The following is a 19991-nucleotide window of genomic DNA, read 5'->3' on the forward strand; positions in this document are numbered from 1 at the left end:
TTTGAAATGTGGTCTATACTGCTACTCATTTAAAACCTATTAACAGTTTCGTTCAAATTTTTTGTTAGCACTTTTTAAATATGGTTGACTGAAACGAAGAATTCGTAAAAAGGGGAACCATTTGTAAGCACGTCATCATATTATATTATATTACCCAGATGGATGGGGGAGGATCTGTGATGGTCTGGACAGCATTAAAAAATTAATCCAGGCCGGAAAATGCGGAATGGTTACTCTGGCGTATCAGGGCCGACTGTTTAAATACCTTCTTCTGTTTATAACCCTTTTGGAAGATGATATGTATTCCAGTAGAACAACGCGCCTATTCATATGGCAAACTCTACAGGAAAGTAGTTCGTTGGCATCCCAGTTTTATAACGGTCAGCCTTAAGCCCAGACTTGAGCCCCGACACCGAACTTATAGGGAAACCTGGCAAGAAAATTAAGGTTTCGGAAAAGCATTGGAAATGCTGATGAGCTTAAGGAAAGTATCAACAACAATATTAAGAACGTCGTAATCACTGAACCTGAAAGGGTTAATCTTATTGTATTTAACGTTGTTAATTTTTTTTGGAGCTAGTATGTTTTTGTGCATTTTACCTCAGATGTTTTCAGAACCACGACGTGATGAGCATAGGTACTCGCACCCTAGAATCGTGCTCGGCGTACAAAAACGCATCGGGAAGAAGTTTTGTATTAGAAAAAAAATTTCGTAGACCTGTGTTACTGGCTGTGTTCAAAATTTGGGTTCGGTCTACTCAATACTAAGCAAAAATTATGCCGTAGTAATTGCAATCATAAGCCGTTAATATTTTTTACGTAAATTAAAAAATAAAATTAATACCTTTAGCTTTTGTTTTTAAAATTATTGCTTAATGAATTTAACACCATTAGTTGTTCGTTTTCGTTTCTCTTCAATCAATAAGCTATTTAAATTACTTTGTCAATTATTTATAACAGAATCCCATGTTTCCGTTATACATATGTATATGCAAGTGACATATGCTACTACCATCTTTAACGTAATATTTTCATAACCAATTTTTTTTGTTTGATAAGCAGTTTGAAAAAGGTAAACAAAGCTTTAAATATGGAACAGTATTAGTTAATTTTTGAAATGTACTATATTTATTTAAGCATTAAGATTTCTTCAAATAGCTTTAAAAGCTTCCGTTTAGCAACAATATTAAATGCACACACATTTTTATATATGAAAATGTGCGTGTGAAAATATGTCCTTAACTCATTTAGCATTTTTCGTTCCTTATTATCCACAAAATGTAATTAAAGTGTGGTGGAAAAATGCTTTCTTGAAATGAAATTAAAGTAAATTTTTCTGTTTAAAAATATCATCCAATTTCCGCTCCAACTCGGCATTTGTGCCACGCATATTTTCCACCACTTTTTTAGCCCAAACATAGTATTGTTCTTGACGCTCCAAGGACCAGCCGATAGGCGGTTTCCTGTCTAAATCACGTAGATTATCCAATTTATCAGCTAGCTTCACCAATTTTGCTTTTATGCTTGAGGTTGCCGCATGTTCGATTTGCAAACGCTTGCGTTCTTGTTTTTCCAATGACTTATCATCGGTGACCTCCCGTATAATTCCACAAATTTCAGCACCGAATTGTGTTTCGATCTCCTCAAAAGTAGTGTCCGTATCCTCGACAGTGTCGTGCAAAAGAGCAGCAATAAGTACAGTTTCATCAGAGATGCCACCTTCTACAGCAAGAATGGTAGCCACATTAATAGGATGGTTAATATAGGGAGTTTCATTGTCCTTGCGCCGTTGTGTCCGATGCTTGCTAGCAGCGAATTGAAGGCCTTGCATTAACTTCGCTGTTGGGTGAATCGATTCCATAGCAGAGACAATTTAATCGGCCAGCTGAGAGTGAAATCAATACTTGTTTCAGTGCATTGTTTTTAAAAACAAAAATATAAATATTGTACATATAATTAAATTTGGTAATATCAAATGCCAGATAAGCAATTTTGATAAGAAGAACTTTCATATTGCACTTACTTTATAGAAGAGACGGAAAAGTAACCACAACAACTACACCCACAAAAACGTGTGTGCATAACACTGAAGCATCGAGCAACTTGGCGCCAGGCGCTGCACCAAAAAGTCGCTGCCAGTAAAGAAGCATATACAAATATATGTATATAAATCAGAATTAATTTGTACTTAAAAAGTTTCATTGTAACTAGCCATTGTTGTAGCCCAGAGCTGTTTATTGGCGTGTATTTTAATTGACTTGAATTAGTGGTGGCGTGCTATACCTCCGAAAAAGGCTCTAATAAAGCTAAATTCGAAATCAATGTGTGCATCCGTTTTTTGAAAATTGACAGCTCGGCGCGATAACTGGAATATCACGACTTATCATTATTTACGTAAATGCATATATTAAGTAATCGAGTATTAAATTTATAATAGCTTTCATCATAAAATGTTTTGCCCGTCAAGCGCATTTACCAAGCAGTGCCATCTGCTGATCGTGCACGGACAACGCAAACATTAGTTCCGTTTAGTTACTAAATCTCTTTGTATTATGGAGTACTATACACCCTGTTGCAAAATTATAAACACACCACTATTTTTTTTTATTAAAATATAATTTTTGGAATTCTTTTGGGTATACATACATACAGTTGGGTTTTACTATAACAAAGTGCAAGCTTCAAGTGACTACAAAATACCGTTTGATTTTTAGCAATATACATATAGTTATAATTAGCAACAGGGTGTATATGAGAAGAAATCGTAAATACGAATTATTAATGGTACGAACAAGTATACCCAAATCTAAGTTAAGTAACGTTTCGCAATTACTAATCAATACACGCTTCCTTAGCCCTAGCAAAAGGCTTTAAATGATGTAAAAATTGAAAGCAGAATTCTAAAGCACCCATACAGCAATAAAAAACGAATTTAACTAATTTTAGAGGTGAGGCCGAGTTCGGACCGCTAACCGGCTCTCAGCGAATTTAAAGTAATCAGCTGATTGGCTGACGTAATATGGGTCATTGTAGCGGTTTGTTTACGAAAGAACTGAAATTGTATTAGTGGTATACGAAAAAAAATCTACACAGCCTTCGCTCACGTTGCTTCGTTGCCCTTCTGAACACCGTGTAAAATACATGTGAAATAAGAGGAATGAGCGAAATGAGCTATGTGGCAGCCGAAGTTACATGGACACCATGCTGATGGCCAAACCTGGTAATCTATCATTCTCGGATGTATGTATATAATAAGCGTTTTATCAGGGCGACTTTGTAGAGGTGGCTTCGTTAGAGCAACAACATTTACATGCATTTTGTTTTTAAAGCCCTTCGCTTCAATGAGAATGCAAATAAAAATGCAACAAAAAAGAAGCAGGGCACTTTGGCATTCCAGACAGAAAATCGCTAGAAAAAATCAAATCAGCTTCTATATCAAAGTCACCTACTGTGACTTATAAATCAAGAAGTAGTATTATTGTGAAACTTCTAAATAATCATTTCATACCAATTATAATAATGCTACTAACCCACATAAACATATTGAAGTTTTTAATTTAACAAAAGCTAAATTTAATCAAATGCAAACAAATAATAATTCAACTGAAATAAAGTCCAGTCGTTGACATTCCGAAACGATCAAAAGAGTGGATCAGCGTAATGCGCTAAGGTACGAAGTAAAAGCTGTCACGCCACATACCGGGAGTAATGCTCAAAATAAAACGATGAATGAGGCGAAATAAAGTGATGACGAAATCTTCTGCTGCGAACAGCAATTCCATTTGAAAATAATAATATATAAAACAAATTCTTTCTGATTATTCATGTGTCAAATGCATGTCCATACATACATATATACACTCCGCGAGAAAAGAATGTCACAGCAACATTTCAACCAGTTTTGACAATTTTCTTCTTTTTTTAATGTTCTTTATTTTTGTGCGGGAGGGAGTACAGCTCATTGTTTAACAAAACTTATATCAGATCAGTCCATAAGTTCGTTCGTTTTACCCATATTTTCACTTATGTACGATTTTTGCATATAAAAAAGTATTCGCGGAATATAACGGAACTATTTATATTTTCTTTGATATATTGTGCATTCAACAAGTGATTTTAATCGCGAATAGAAGCACGTGTTGTTAAAAAATAAAATGGAATCTTCGAACGCGTATAAGAGGCATATTTTTTATTTTTTTTTTATAAAGGTGGTAAAAATGCAACAACTGCTGCTGCAGAAATAAAAACTGTTCACGGAGTGGTTACCGTGAGTATAAGGACTGCGCAAAAGTGGTTTTCAAAATTCCGAAGTGGTAACTGCGTCGTGGAGGATGCCCCGCGGGCTGGTCGTCCTGAAGACTTTAACTCCGACGCGTTGCTCGAACTCGTGGAAGCTGAGACAAATTTGACAGTCGATATGATAGCTCAGAGGCTAAATTTATCGCACGGAACAGTTGACAGGCACCTGGTTCAGTTAGGAAAGGTTTCAAAGCTGGGGAAATGGGTTCCGCATAGACTTTACGCCGCCAACCTTCAGCAGAGAATGAATGTGTGTTCTCAGCTGCTGCAACGGCTTGAAAATGAGAGTTTTTTGAACCATATCGTTACTGGTGATGAAAAATGGGTCCTTTACAATAATCCTGTTCGCAAACGCCAATGGTTAGATAAACATGAAATACCAGAACCGACCCCTAGAGATGGCCATCACCCTAAGAAGATTCTCCTGTCTATTTGGTGGGATATGGCCGGTATTGTTTATTATGAACTTCTGGAACCAAACCAGACGATAACTGCTGATTATTATTCCCATCAGCTATCAAGCCTGAATGAGGCACTTAACAAAAATCGACTGTCTTTAGTGAATAGACGCAAAGTTTTGTTTCACCACGACAACGCAATACCTATATACCGGAAGGCAAACATTAGGCAAGCTGAACGAGCTCGGATGGGAGCTAATGCCGTATCCACCATACTCTCCGGATATTACACCTTGTGATTATCACCATTTCCGTAGACTACAATCCCATATGAGTAACAAGAACTACTCCTCAAAAGAAGCTATAAAAAGGGATATCGAAACGTATTTTTGCTCCAAGGACAACCAATTTTTTGAAAAGGGAGTTAAAAATTTGCCTAAACTTTGGGAAGACATTGTAAATAATGAAGGAAAATATATTATTGATATATATATAATAAATACTTTAAACATCTTTTTTATTAATTTTAAAACCACCTTTAAAAAACGCACGAACTTATGGACTGACCTGATAAATCCAGAAAAGTTCGCTTCGCTTTGACGCAAGGCGAGAAACTCGAGAGCTTGGGCAAATTATATATGTATACATAAAATCTAGTAAAATTTATTATTAATAGTAATAGCTGCAGTTACTATTTTTACACATACTTATTTAAATTTAGCCAAAGTTGTATTCTGTTTAGAATTCTCACTTCTCGTTTTGTGAGTTTTCACTTCGCTCGAAAATTAGCAAAGGACAGTACTATTACCAAATATAATATATGTAAATATACGAGTAGTGACGGCAAAGTTCACCATTTTGCATTTTGTCATTGTGGGTCAGCAACACATACATATAAAGGTTTTCCAATAAGAGGTGTTACTTTGATATTAAAAGTTATTTTTTAATATAAATGATCGGATGCTTATTTTATTATAAAGAGGAAGGTATGCCGTTAATGATGCAAAATAACATCAGGCAAATGACCCCCACGACGACCACGCTTACAGAACAATATCCTTTTCATGAAATTTTCCATAACCGAATTGTAAAATGGCTGTCCTATGTCCTCGATAACCTCACGAATTCCATCTTTGAGGTCTTGAATCGACCCTGGGCTGTTGGCGTAGACCTTCTCTTTCACGTGGCCCCAAAAAAAAAAGTCACAAGGTGTTAAATAAAAAGATCTCGGTGGCCAATTGTGATCACCTCTTGGAGATATAACACAGTCCGGAAACTTTTCCCGTGAAAGATCAATGGTTTCGTTGCTTGAGTGGCACGTAGCGCCGTCTTGTTGAAAATAAACGTTGTCCAGATCAATACCATCCAATACCGGCCATAAAAAATCGTTAATCATCTTTCGATACCGCAATCCATTCACCTGTAACACCTATTATTGGAAAACCCTTTATAAAAATAAATTAAACAATTTATTGTTGTAAAAATTATGCCTTTTGAATAATTAGTTAAATAATGTATTTTACTTGTGTTTTAAAAGTAAAAACTTGTGATTTAGTGCATTTTTCGCCGTGTAATTCCTTATACGAGGATCGATGAGTATATTCCAGAAAAATTGTTTAATAACTTTAAATTGGTACCTAATACCCTCCCGAAATTTTATGGCGTAATTGTACAATATATTTTGGTCTGAACACCATGCAAATTTTATACATTACTCCTTGGATGACGAACACCGCCGCTGCAACGATGTTCCATAACTGGACGGCGGCGTAAACGTTCAAGTTTTTCAAAAATAACATGAGTTGATAGTTATTATTTATTAGTTTCAAGATGAATTAAACTAAAAAACTGCTATTCGCTTGAAAACAAAATTGTATTCAAGTTGATGAATGTATGGAAATTGAAAGACAAATTTCCTGAAAAATTGCCCCCAAATTATTTTGAAACTAATAGTTATTTCACGCCCAAAACAAGTTCAGAATATCAGTATCGTATCTCCAACGAAAAAAAATGGATCGCCTAAAAACGTATTCGAAAGTTGTTTGCCGAAATCCCGTACGCTCACCATTACTTTGGACACAGCGTCTATGCTTCTGCCCTCACTTTATCCTCTAGATAGGTATAAATTTTCCTTGAGAATGGACAAATGATGTTTATCCATCGTGCCATCTAAAAAAACTGATTCTCCGAATCCCTGAGCTCGCATGCAAGCCTAAAGAATGGAAAAACCTATGGCGGACTTAACAATGGATTTGAAGTTTTTTATTTGCAGCCTTTCATTTGACTTCCGTCAAACCATACAAGGTCACCGATCCAAAAATGTTGTCAGCAAAAATTACAGTTTTCCAAAACTCAAAACATTTTGCTTTATAGATGTTGAGAAATAAAAGTAGTTTTTTTTATTTATTTTTGTATAAGCGGCTTTTCTCGTGCTACGTGAACGCGCGACCCGATATTTTTATTTCTGAGTACCCTACGAACTGTTTCATCAGATATTTGGATGTAAAGTGTTATCTTTAGTTTGTTGTTTATTTTTAGCACTGGTATACACATAACGCAAAAAGTCTGCTAACCAACTTAAATATTTGTTCTTTTCACCGTTTTATTTTTCGTGTTCTATCGTTTGGTGACATCGACTAAACATATTACAAATGTACATATTTTCCTAAATTTTTCTTCATATATATATATAGATATAAAAGAATGTTTGCTTTCTGGTAATTTTTTCTTTATCCTTTGCCATTTTCAATATGCACAGTACTACAATTAAAAACGAAATTATTCCGAACATGCATATATAATATTAATAAACGCATCGGTATAATATTTGTGCTTGCAGACTACCCAATTTATTTAGGTAATGCAGCAACTAGAATACGCATTTTAGAGTTGTATATAATAATTTTTTGTCTGTAGTGTACCCATATCCATTGTACATACAAGGAAGGAAGTATGCAAAATATTTTCGTGAACCACTGTATGCACATATGCGACACGGTGGAGAGAATTCAAAAAGTGTGGCCTAAGGATGATCGATTACAAGATTTTGTCATCCAAAGGAAAATTGTGAGAGTAAATTCGATAGCCACGTCATAGAGGATTTGGCCAGCAGAATTCTATTCGCTCATTTCACACCTATTCTTTCGTCGTTAATACTAGTACGGCATTCGGATTTAAAGACTATATTACACCCGTCGTATAATATTTACAGGTTCTTCGTCATATATTAATGTTTCATCTTCAATGCTGTCATGTTGTAAACAACAAATAGAGTGGAGAATGCACCCGCAAATACTTATATTTATTATTACTAACAAAACACAAGCTTTATATCAGTCCTACCATGAGTCCTACTATCAGATCACCCACGAAAACACGCTAAATATGTTTGAAGCCTTGCTTATACAATAAGAATCGTACGATTCAAAACAAAGTTCAATATTTGTTTTCAAATCTTTAATCGCAAATTGAAGTTTTTTTTCGGACGTCCGTAATTCGTACCACTCGCTAAAAAAGTGATCTCGGAATATAATTAACTATATTTTAATTATATTTTCATTTAGTGCTGACATGGTCGCTGGGCTTTTTTCATAGACTTTACTTTTGAGGTACCCCCACAAAAAAAATTAATAATCATGGTCTCGCTGGCCGTATGCAGCGTGGCGCCATCTTGTTAAAAAAATGTATCTGCACTGTGGGAAAACTGTTCTCTCATTATTGGGTAACAAGTAATCGTTCAACATGCGTTGATAAGAGACACCGTCTACAGAAATTGCTTGCCCTCGACGGTTTTCCAAAAAAACTAATGGTCCAATTATTCCACTGCTTGACAATTCATACCAAACCGTTGTTATTGTAGTAGCTTTGAAGGGGGATGTCTACGATTCTTCCTCAATATTTCGAGCAAAATAGTGTTTGGAAATACCAGGACAGCCGCTTTCACGGACATCAATATGCAAACTTGACATCAATATTTTCATTTGTTCCCCCGCTGTGGGCTGTTTGCTACCGAAATTGTGGCCCAGAACCTTCTTCACTTGGGTCATCACGTAAACGTCGAATCTTGTTGGGAACATCATTGGCCTTGAAATACGCTTCGATTGCAAAAACACAGTGTTCACCCGCCCATTGCGACTTCTTGACTAAATAACCCGCAAGAATAACGAAGCTAACGCGGTCCCTCTCCGCTCATACGCTCAGCGATGGAAACTTTAAATTTAAAACCAAATTCTGCCACCAGTACATAGATACATATATATCCAGCTATGAGACGCCTTTAAAAATGTTAAAGCATTTCCGAGACCGGAACATTTTTCGGTATACATTTTTCTTGTAAATTAAACTGCCATATTTCCAATTAACTAACCAGGTTACTTTATATTCGTGAACCGACTGGCAACAATAACGAGCGAATGAGAGCCAAACAAAAATATGAATTCGCCTTGATGGCGGCAGCAGATGGCGGGACAGAGCTCGCCAGAAAATACGAGCTGCCAGGTCTAGAAATTATGATAGCTATTAATTGCATGAATAAAAGTAGGGGTGCATGCGCATAGGGAGTTGAGTCGTAGGTTGAGCGTGTAAGCGAGTAAACAAGAAGTAATAAAGTAATTCAGTCTTAAGCTCAAAGTAGAGGTGCCATACCATAACTCCATAATCTTAACCGTAGTATTAGCCACATCGATATTTATGTAATTAATTGTTGGTGTCATAACCATAAGCGGCTGATCTTTACATACATATTAAACATACACATACATACTATATTACACGCAAACTAAAGAAAAGAGAATGACATGTATGCCACAATGCAGAAAATCCCAATGATACTGGTTATGGTTACGGCGAAAAACCAAAGTTCAATTGGTCTGTACGGTTATGGTTATAACTACGGATTTATGGCATGCCACTTCTAATCGATGACAGTATTGTCCGTATGTTGGTTCGACCAGCAAATTTATGGCGTTATGGCACCTTTACTTTGGACTTTAAGGTGAACGTGTAAAGTAAAGCAGTTAAGTATGGGAAATATAGTAACACAAATGGTGTTGCCATTAAGTTGCGACTTTTATTCGATAATCCAGTGATCGCACTGGGAGGGGTTATTATTAAAGATTTATTTGAATTTTAACATATCGAAATCCATAAGAATATGTACATAAATCTGCATTTTATAGCTGAATCGTAATTAGGCGTTCGTTCGATCGCGCGTTTGGCAGATAATTAGAAATGCATATACAATGCTCCATATAAAGGGTTTTCCAATAACAAGTGTTACAGGTGAATGGATTGCGCTATCGAGAGATGATTAACGATTTTTTCTGAAAGAGAAGGTCTACGCCAACAGCCCAGGGTCGATTCAAGACTTCAAAGATGGAATTCGTGAGGTTATCGAGGACATAGGGACCACTTTGCAATTCGGTTATGACAAATTTCATGAAAAGGATATTGTCCTGTAAGCGTGGTCGTGGTGGTCATTTCCCTGATGTTATTTTCCACTATTAACGGCATACCTTCCTCTTTATAATAAAATAAACATCCGATCATTTATACTAAAAAATAGCATTTTTCTTTGAATATCAAAATAACACCTCTTATTAAAAAGCCTTTTATTAGAAGCGACTCGCAATGAGATCTCAAACGTTTGATCGTAGATTTTTTACACATCTATAATAGTATGCTCAATGGCAGTACTACGCAACGCTCTAACATTTCGGGGTTTTCGACAAACAACTTTTTATACTACACAAAGTCGCGCGTCTACAAAAATATTTGAACGCCTTGCGCTGGAAATTAATTTCCAAAATCCGGTGACCGTATCGTATAAACCAATTTATAACGAACGCTTGCTTTGAATAATTTCTATTAAAGCTTTTAGCAGAGTGTGTTTAACAAATACATATAGTCACAATATTTAAACAAATATAAATAAAATTAATTATATTTTAAAGAATTTTATTAATTGTATAAATTTTGTGCAGTGTGATAAATTTCAAAACAATCAGGAATATGCAGTCTAACAGCACATTTCTTACATTCCCATACAGTTTCACTGCATTTATTCTCTTGCGCGCATACCTGACATCTTCGTTGAGGCTTTTGTTTACTTTGTGTAGGTGGAGTTTTTCGTGGGAAATATCCCCGTTGTTTTGCCTGCAAACGCAATGGTGTGTTATCTTAAGAAGTCCTTCCGCGTGTTGGGTATTCAGAAATATTATTCAGTAGAAAATCTTCTACAATGTCCAGCCGAAATTTGGATAATAAATATTTCTTAGAATTTGGGATTTGTTTTGCTTGGGGAAATAAACTGCATATTTTTTTACACTTAATTCAGCAGACTTACATTGCAGCGCATGGGCAAGGTAACCGATTTCAACCAAGTGGATATACTGGGAAGTGCTGAGCGAACACACGTCTGTTAGTTGTGACATATAGCTCGCGGAAAGAAATGCTCTGAGGGAGCAGGCGACATCGCGCCAAGCAACATAATCAGCAAAATGCTCGAACCCGAGGACAACCGTAACGCGGAAATACATCGAGAACGTACTACGAAAAAAAATATTGACCTCGCATGAAAGCTGGTCTTTTATGGATGCCTTTCTGGGCCTTCCCGAAGTAATATAGAAAGCAATCCCGGGAAGGGTGTCTCCCCAGAAGAGGAGGGATTGTTTTAGTGGCCACACAACACGACGCAGTTGATGACGGTCGTTGTAAGTGCGAAGACATTTTGAACCACACCTCACCCACCAAAAAAAATGTGAGGAACGAGAATATTTCCCAATTATTCAATTTTTAAATAACGGCTTTTAGCATAGAGAGTAAGTAATAAATATAAAAATGTTCAATTATTGAAATTATTTTTTAACTTAAATATTTATACTTATATTACTGTAAGCCTTTTTATATTGCAAACAAGTAGGTAACTTAAGCATGGTTGAACAGTCAACAGGAATTATTCAGCCGGAACTATCAATAATTATAGATTTCGATCCAGAAGATGCCGAAATCCCTTCAACAAGCCAAAAATTTACTAAAAGGAAGCAATAAGTAGAGCAATCTGCAGTTTTGGAGTTTTTCGGCAACCCATCAAAAGATGATGGAAGATTTTCCTATAAAGGTGATGATAATGATGTTTTTATGAAAATGTTGAAAAAAAAAAAATAAAAATTTTATTAGAACATGTAAAAATAAAGAAAAATTGTAAAAGATGTTAATGAAGAAATTATGTAAAACCACTGTTGTTTCATATGCATTTTTAGGTTTTTTTTTTTGTCGGGACAGACTAGCAAGTGCAGCACTCAGACACAATTAAATCCATTTTTCTTCACTCGGGTTCCCTTTTTAAGGTAACATATTAAGAGCTACTGTAAGTATTAACCACCGTGCACTTATAATACCGAAACGTTTTCAATTAACCTTGGCACTCGTCGTAGTCGCAAATTGTACAAATATGTAAGTATTCTATTCATAAAGTAATCAGTGTATGGTCGCATTAAATGTGGTTCTAGAGGAAACGCAGACTCGCCAACCATATAATTATTTAATAGTGTATTACTCTGTGAAAAAACCGCTGAAGTTTAAATTTAAGTGCCCTGTTAAGAGTAATTATCTAAACGAAGATTCTTCAGAATTCCCCCTTCCCTTTAGCTTTGACATAGGAAGTGTCCACGGCCATGAATGTATGATTTGCATCACATGAAACTAGCAACACAGTCGGTTGATGGCCTTTATGGTCTACAATTTAAACCAGCATTCGGAGGACACTTAGTATTAATATATATTTCTTCCACAGCTGATATACAATTAGAAAGATCCCATGCTCTATTGAATCATCAGCAAATGCCTCCGCATCATCAGCAGAATTTTGTGGCCAAATACTATCAATGACGACGCACTGTGGAGACTAACGAACGAGGAACCCATCCTTAGACAAATCAAACGCAGAAAGTGGTGATGGATTGGTCACACATTGAGTAAACCACCAGATAGCAGACACTGGACTGGAATCCGCAAGGGAGCAGAGGCCGCGGCAAACCAAAAAACACTTGCAGAAAGTCGATGCTGCGCGAACTAGCAGATGCCGACATCTCATGGGACGGTGCAAAAACAACAGCACAGAAACGTGCACGATGGAAGAGTCTTGTAGAGGACCTATGCTCCCGAGAGAAGTTAACAAAGAAAAAAAATTGAATCGAAATACAAGCCTTCCCAATTATGTGTTTTTTGTTTGCATATTTCAAAAATTATTTCTCCAACCAAATTAAACCATCTATGCCAAAGCAGACCTTGGAACACGTGGCGATAAATTTCTTTAATAACACTGTGCGACAGTGATTTTATACTTTTATGAAGACCTAGTACAACTTATAGGTATAGTAAAACTAAGAAAAATGGTATAGGAGAAATTTCCAATACACCCCCAAAATCTCATTTTATGGCCATAAAACCGTTTTTCGGTAGGTTGATGTGAAGAATCACTCCTAACTTCGCCAATTTCCATCCGATTTCGAATTTGTTTTTTTAGTTCGAAAGAACAAAAACAAGCCATTTTGACAGTGTGTTGACAATTTTTCTGAAATGACAACTGACGAGACTGTAGGCGGAAGTATTTGGAATTTTTTTAATTTTTCTCTATTTTTTCAACTTTCACATAATTTTTATGATATTATCCGATATTGAGGATTTTTTTTAGTACACTACTGTTATAGTAAATTTAATTTTGCGTCGAATGAGCTATATTTGACTGTAATTGAATTAAAATTAATAGAGTTGTATGGGTTTTAAGATTTTATTTTTTTTTTTTACTAATTTGGTATGTAGGTATAACTTACTTAACACCAGTAATATTGGGCATGTTCGAGATATGGGTATCCTAACGAACACTTCTCTTATGCAAGATTAAGGCATTGTAACTGTTCAAAAGTAAAATTTTTCAATATCGTTATATTAATTTTCTCATAGTTGAGGGTATAAAAATCGTGTATATCTCTGGAAAAGTTAAATTCAGCTAAACCCTGTTTCGTCTAAATTGATTCTGTCTTCATGTTTCATATCCTATTATTGCAAATATTAGGCTAACGAATTGTACCCATTCACCAACGCATTCGTCTTGATTTGACAGCTCTTAGCACATACAATATCGAGGGCCAATCCATCGCGGCAGATAGGTAGGATCAACGCGCTACCGACCAAACACCCAATTGCGATTCAGCTATTAATGTCGAATATATAAGAACTCATATGGAATCAAAAAATTAGAATTGTAAACCTAAATATTCTAAATTCGAATATATTGAAGTAATGGACTTACATATATACAGTTATATATATATGTATGTATGTATACCTAGCACCGACCTTTGAAACGAAATTTTAATCATAAGAGAACCGGCAACTACAATTTGATGGTTTATATGTATGAATGGTGTATAGTATATGTACTTATATGTAGATTTTTGATTATTTTTTCTTGATGGTGTTGCGCATTTATTTCATATAAAAAAAAAGAGGTTGTCTGTAAATTCGGTTTACTGACGATAGTTTAACGTGACAACGTCATTAGAAAATATTGATGGAATGGTTGGAATTTTCAAAACAAAATTTTAATTTTATTTGTTTGATAGATATTTTGTATGGATATAGAGGAGGAGGTAAATGGAATTGCAATGGAATAGGGCAAGTTACATTTACACAAACGTGAAAAATGACGAAACATTTATCAAATTCATGAAAGATATGTTCAATTTCGATTGTGCTTCCAACCAGAGGCACCATCATCGATTTGCCTTTTTCAAGACACTTTACACTCGAAACACTCCCTTTCATTTCCTACTTTTTCTATCATCGTCCTATTCTCAACAGAGAAATGGTTCATTACCATGCACACAGGAAGAAGGCATATGCAAATACAAGTATGTGAATTTATATACAAATGCGCATATATGTACATACATATATATGCTCACTCAAGTAGGACAGAGCCAGATGTCGAACGTTGCCGAACGCGGGGACCGATTGTACTCTTTGTCGTTCGTTCCGCGCTCTCGCTTGCAGTTCAAGCACATTAGCTTACTTTTGCTTGCGTACGGAATAGATTCGTATATTTGATATGTCCATATGACTTGTATGCATCTTTACATATAGATTTGTTTTTTTTTGAAAATTGCGCGAAATTGTATATGTACATATATGCATGTTTATATACATATATTAGTATACAACATATCTTATAAGGTATGTGGTAAATATTACCATACATTTTTTCCTTCATATATAATTAAAAAATTAATAATAATAACATTAAAACAACAGGTATTATTAACAAACTTGGTTTTATTTTAAATTCTTCAAGTAAATCAAATTAATAATAATCAATAAGAAGGCATATGCAAATACAAATACGTGAATTTTTATATGTACATATGCGCATATACATACATATATACGCTCACTTAAGTAGGAGAGAGCAAGATGCCGTTCGTTTGCTTTGTTCGTTCCGCGCTTTCGCTTGCAGTTCATTCAAGGTAACGGCAATGAGCAAGGTAACGACAAATGAGCAAGGTAACACTAATGAGCAAGGTAACGACACATTTTTTCGTGCGTGCAGCCTGTTAAATCGAATTATAAGACGTTATCACGTCAAAAATAGTTGTTTTCCAACAACCGATTATCGGGGCATAAATTTTACACGCAAATGCAGCAAACACGATTTGATCCGGATAGAGATCTTGCTTAACCCCTTAGCCTACACGATATCTACCAATTGCGCGAGCTATAATACGCAAGAAATTCGTTCGCGCGCCGTGCCATTCAACTGTTCAGCCGTGTACCCGAACTGGCGCAAAGTGTATACTTTTCGTAACATATATATTTCAATGCAACGAAAGGAATTGTGAAATAATAAACAATGTTTAGGTACAAATAGTAATTTTAAGATGTCTAGGAAGTAATCATAATCAATTGATCACAAAGTCTTTACCACGAGTCAGACTCGTTGTTTTCGCTTATGGCACAAATTCTTTACCACGAGTCAGACTCGTGGCTATAGGCTAAAGGGTTAATTTATTTACAAGAGCAGAACGTTAGTTTGGCAGCACAGTTTCTTCGGTCATTTTCAAAAGTTTTTTGTTGCTTTTTGGATTATTTTGTATAGATATGTATGCAGTTCACAGATTATTCACATATTTTTAAGAAATCATTTGCGTTGAATATATTTAATTTTTAACTATTCAAAAAGCATAATTTTTATTTCAATATTAACTCCGTTTATTTAAGTAATAACAGCAATAACGTAATTTTTCAAAATCAAACAAAGAATGGAACACTCTAATGTTTAGCAAATTTTAGTAAACGGAATTACTTACCGTTATTTTTTCATTACTGAACTGCAAAAGTTAGTTTTATTTAACACATTTCGCCATTGGCATTGCACTCCTACACGTCCCTTCTTTCAAGAATTAATGTGAGTGAAAGGTTTTACTATGCTAAAGAAAACGTTAGAACGCCAAATGAATTTTCGAACAACGTTATTTTCATCGACAAGTCGAAATTCAACAAAATTTTGGTCGAATGGCCGTAGTTTTGTCTGGAGAAGGGAAGGTACAGCGCTCAATCCGTCTAATGTGGCGGGTACAGTGAAACACTGTGGCAGGCGGGTTATGATTTGGATAGCAATGACGGCAAATTGAGTGGGCTCGTTTTGTTTTATTGAATGTACTACGACTAAAATAAATTATTCCAAGAGATGTCATTAAAACTCTAGTAGACTCCAAGCAAAGATATATTGCACAAAATATGAGTTCATCAATTTTCCTTTATTTTCATTACTGTTCCATTTTATGTTTGAGTTTTAAAATTAAATATTATTATCTATTATTGGCCTTTGCCTTTTGAAAATTGGTTGAACCGTGAGCAAATACTTTGTAAATATGTATACACGTCGTTTCGATATAAGATTCCAAAAAAAAAAAAAAATAGAAATGTCATTCACCAGATATTTAGAAATTATGCGAAACGCATTATGCAATCAGATGTGATATTAATGATATAAAATGATGAATGCAAACCAGCATATACATATGTATGTATGTATGTATATATAATATATGAATATATAGATATAAATTACTAAGCGCAATACATATTTTCTAGCCTCTCACGTTAATTGCTATGCTGTATTCGTGGCATGTATAAGTAAACCATTCCTATGGAGCAAAAAGACCATATGCCGAATGCTTGCATAGTAGAAATCTGTCCACGTTGGGTAGCCTTTCTACATTACTCATTAAACCTCTACTGCTATCGTAGTGGCATGAAAATCCTTGAAATGGCATACAAAACACGGACTATTTGCGTTTGTAGCTTCATATTTAGAAACAGATTGAAATTTCTTACCTTTATTAATCCAAATTCGCACTCTTAATTGATCCAATCCAATTGTTAATTTGTTTATAATTATTTTCTGTTACGTCTCAATTATTTGTTTCTCTTTTCACCTTGACTCAGAAAAAACTTTGTGAAAATAACCAATGGGAGTTTGGGAAAATCGATTGAGATAAATTAACACATAAATTTCACTGAACTTTAAAGATGATTTCACTTTGTGCATGTAAAAAAATGCTGAGAAAATTTAAACACTTTAAGAAACTAAAAATAAAAATATTATTATCAATTATTTTTATGTTAATAATTTAGAACTATTTCTTTACACAAAATTGGTTTGTATCGCATCTGAAAAGAAATTAAATGTGCGAATAACAACTTCTCCTCTTCCAATTTTGTTGTACTTTATGTTCGAAAAACACATGGTCGCATTCGTTGCACAAAGAACCTGTTTTAAAAATTGGAGTTCTCTCTCAATATATTATAACGTATTTAAGTACATTTACGATATAAACGACATAGACAATATCAAATGAGAATTCGAAAAGTTAAAACAAAAAAGTTTCCCTGTATGTTACGCGATCCGATGGTATCGATCTTTATGTTCGAATTTCTTTTTTTATCGGTTTTAGTTCCCGTAAAATCGGCTTTTGATATCGGAAACAAACTGGCAATTTAACACCAAAATTTGCATATTTATTGTGTTCTGAATTTGAATTAAGTGGTTGTTTTATTAAAATCTACTTAAATACACTTTATATATACGTTTCTGCATCTCTCACATTTTATGTGAGAGCGCAACCATGAACTCGTTTGAGTACTTGACATCCAGTCACTGTGCAATCTCTGGGCTGATGAACAGCTGATAGACGAAAAACGGGCTGCCAGAAATAAGGCGCGAAAAATAACTGCGGAAACACTTCGTTTTTACTTACATACATATTTAGCAGATATTTATATTCGAATAAAACCGGGTAAAAATTATACACTAACACATAATTAATTAATGAATAAATAGTAATATAATGTATTAATGTTATACTGTATTGAATGATTACACCAAGTGCACATTATATGCTAACATATAATACCGTTTAAAGGCACTTTGATTTCCGATGCAGACCTTTCTTTAAAAAGAAAAAAAGATGAAAGAACTCCGCTCGAAGAAATAGGCTTTAGTATGGTAACGTAAACTCCTTTAGCCAGCTTATCAACCTTAAAGTTTCAAGAAAAATGCTTACTTGAATAATTAAAGATACAACAGAAAGAATTACTCCAAAAACAAATTTAACGAAAATATTATATATCCTGAACTCGTGAAATTAAAAAACATTTTTTCAAAAAGAATTTCGGAAACTTGGATCGTTAGATAAATTATGTAATTCGAAGACCACTAATTTTCACTAGTTCTTGCCTATACAGGAGCAATTGGGATTCACAACGATATTTTCTATGAATTTTTGCTCTTACATTGCGCTTATAGGGTACTGAGCAATTTACGACACATTTACGATATTGTAAAGATAACTAATGATATACTGGAATTATTTGTAGAAAATTTTCCTGTTGTTGTCAAGGCAGACAGCACAATTTATTGCATATAGCATCTAGTGCAGAAATGTATGTCCGAGTACGAACGCCTTTTTCGGCAACCATTTTAAAAATAGGCTTCAAATTTTGAAAACACAACAAATTGTGCAAAAAGAACAGCATGAAATATGTTAAGTCAGATAAAATCGAGGCAATCGTAAACAATGATGTACATATGTATTGAATAACGGCGTTCACTTGATTTAGAAATTTTTTTTTTTTTCAAAAACCCCTCAATTCTTGTTAATTATGCATTTTCTAAACAAATCTACGTTTATGAAAAAGAATAGTGTTTAATGAAAAATGCCAAGTATACATTTGTATGTTTACCTCACGAGTATGATAATAATCCAATTCTTCTTCCATCTGTCTTCCATGAAAATGTCGAACGGTCATGCCCAAATTTCCAAAGGAACCTCTGAAGGATTTTCCGCAACATGCATCAGTATGCATTTTCTTCTTTTTTCTAATTAATTAGAAGTTTTGTAGCTGTTGTGACATGTTAAAAATATTTGAGTTATATAAAAGTGTATTTAAAAATGGCTATTGAGGTTACATATACGTGTAATGAAGACCAAAAACCATGCAAAAATGGAGAGTCCACAGTGCTTCATGCCTTTCACAGAGGTTTTCAGATCAGAATTTTATTGAAAATTTCTGCAATAAGAGCAAGCAGTTTGGAGAAAAGATTATCGTTCAAACTTTGGTTGTTGGTTTTAGTTGGGGTATCTTGAAGAAATTTTGTGAGATACTGTATGTACGAATCTTATTTATCTACACCCATTATTACAGAAGCTGCTCAAAATAACACATTATTTAGAATTTTGGTGGAACACAAAACTTTATTGGATCGCATAGTTACCCAAAATCCAGTTTACACAAAAATAATTTTTATTTATTTTTTTCAATTAATATAACACCGAAGAAAAATTGAAAGATTTTGACACTTTTTAGTGCACAAGTAGGTCCATATGTAAGTTTTCCCTTTACCGTGAAACGACAATTCAATGCTTTAATTTTGATAGTTACTATTCAGTGGTAATGTGAAACGCAACGTCATCAGGTATTTGGCCACGGTATATAATGAATTTTAATGTTCACGGATCGGTGTTTACGGCTGTGGTAGGTAAAACATTTGTTTACTAGGGTTTTCAATTTGTTTAATATTTCAAAATACGTTAAGTAATCCAGCTGCAACAAAGGTGAAAATAACAAACAATGAAAATGAAGGCCACTCTTCTGAAAAAGAGCAAATTTGGCACTGGTAAACTTTTTAAAAAGTTAAATGTGCGAAAATTGTATTTACAAATGCAATACAATTTC

The 19991-nt window shown here is 34.6% G+C and overlaps 2 protein-coding genes across 3 annotated transcripts in view; both read right to left on the reverse strand.

Moving 5' to 3' along the window:
* Positions 1 to 17198, reverse strand: part of LOC129242591 (choline-phosphate cytidylyltransferase B) — a 52081-nt gene extending 34883 nt beyond the window's left edge. Inside the window, exon 1 of the mRNA XM_054879318.1 lies at positions 17091 to 17198. The gene's annotated coding sequence lies outside the window, so the exon portion shown is untranslated. The remainder of the gene's footprint in view (positions 1 to 17090) is intronic.
* Positions 1271 to 17197, reverse strand: LOC129242593 (guanosine-3',5'-bis(diphosphate) 3'-pyrophosphohydrolase MESH1). 2 transcript variants are annotated; one of them, XM_054879328.1, is made up of 2 exons: positions 17091 to 17197; positions 1271 to 1885 (listed from the first exon to the last, which is right to left on the reverse strand). In XM_054879328.1, the coding sequence occupies exon 2, from the start codon at positions 1859 to 1861 to the stop codon at positions 1322 to 1324; it is 540 nt and encodes a 179-aa protein (XP_054735303.1). In that variant the 5' UTR covers positions 1862 to 1885; positions 17091 to 17197; the 3' UTR covers positions 1271 to 1321. The 2 variants fall into 2 exon arrangements, with proteins under 2 accessions (XP_054735303.1, XP_054735304.1); XM_054879329.1 differs by lacking the exon at positions 17091 to 17197 and adding an exon at positions 2024 to 2119.
* Positions 17199 to 19991: the final 2793 nt, after the last annotated feature.

Source organism: Anastrepha obliqua, chromosome 3 (genome assembly GCF_027943255.1).
Source record: "Anastrepha obliqua isolate idAnaObli1 chromosome 3, idAnaObli1_1.0, whole genome shotgun sequence".
Taxonomy (NCBI): Eukaryota; Metazoa; Arthropoda; class Insecta; order Diptera; family Tephritidae; genus Anastrepha; species Anastrepha obliqua.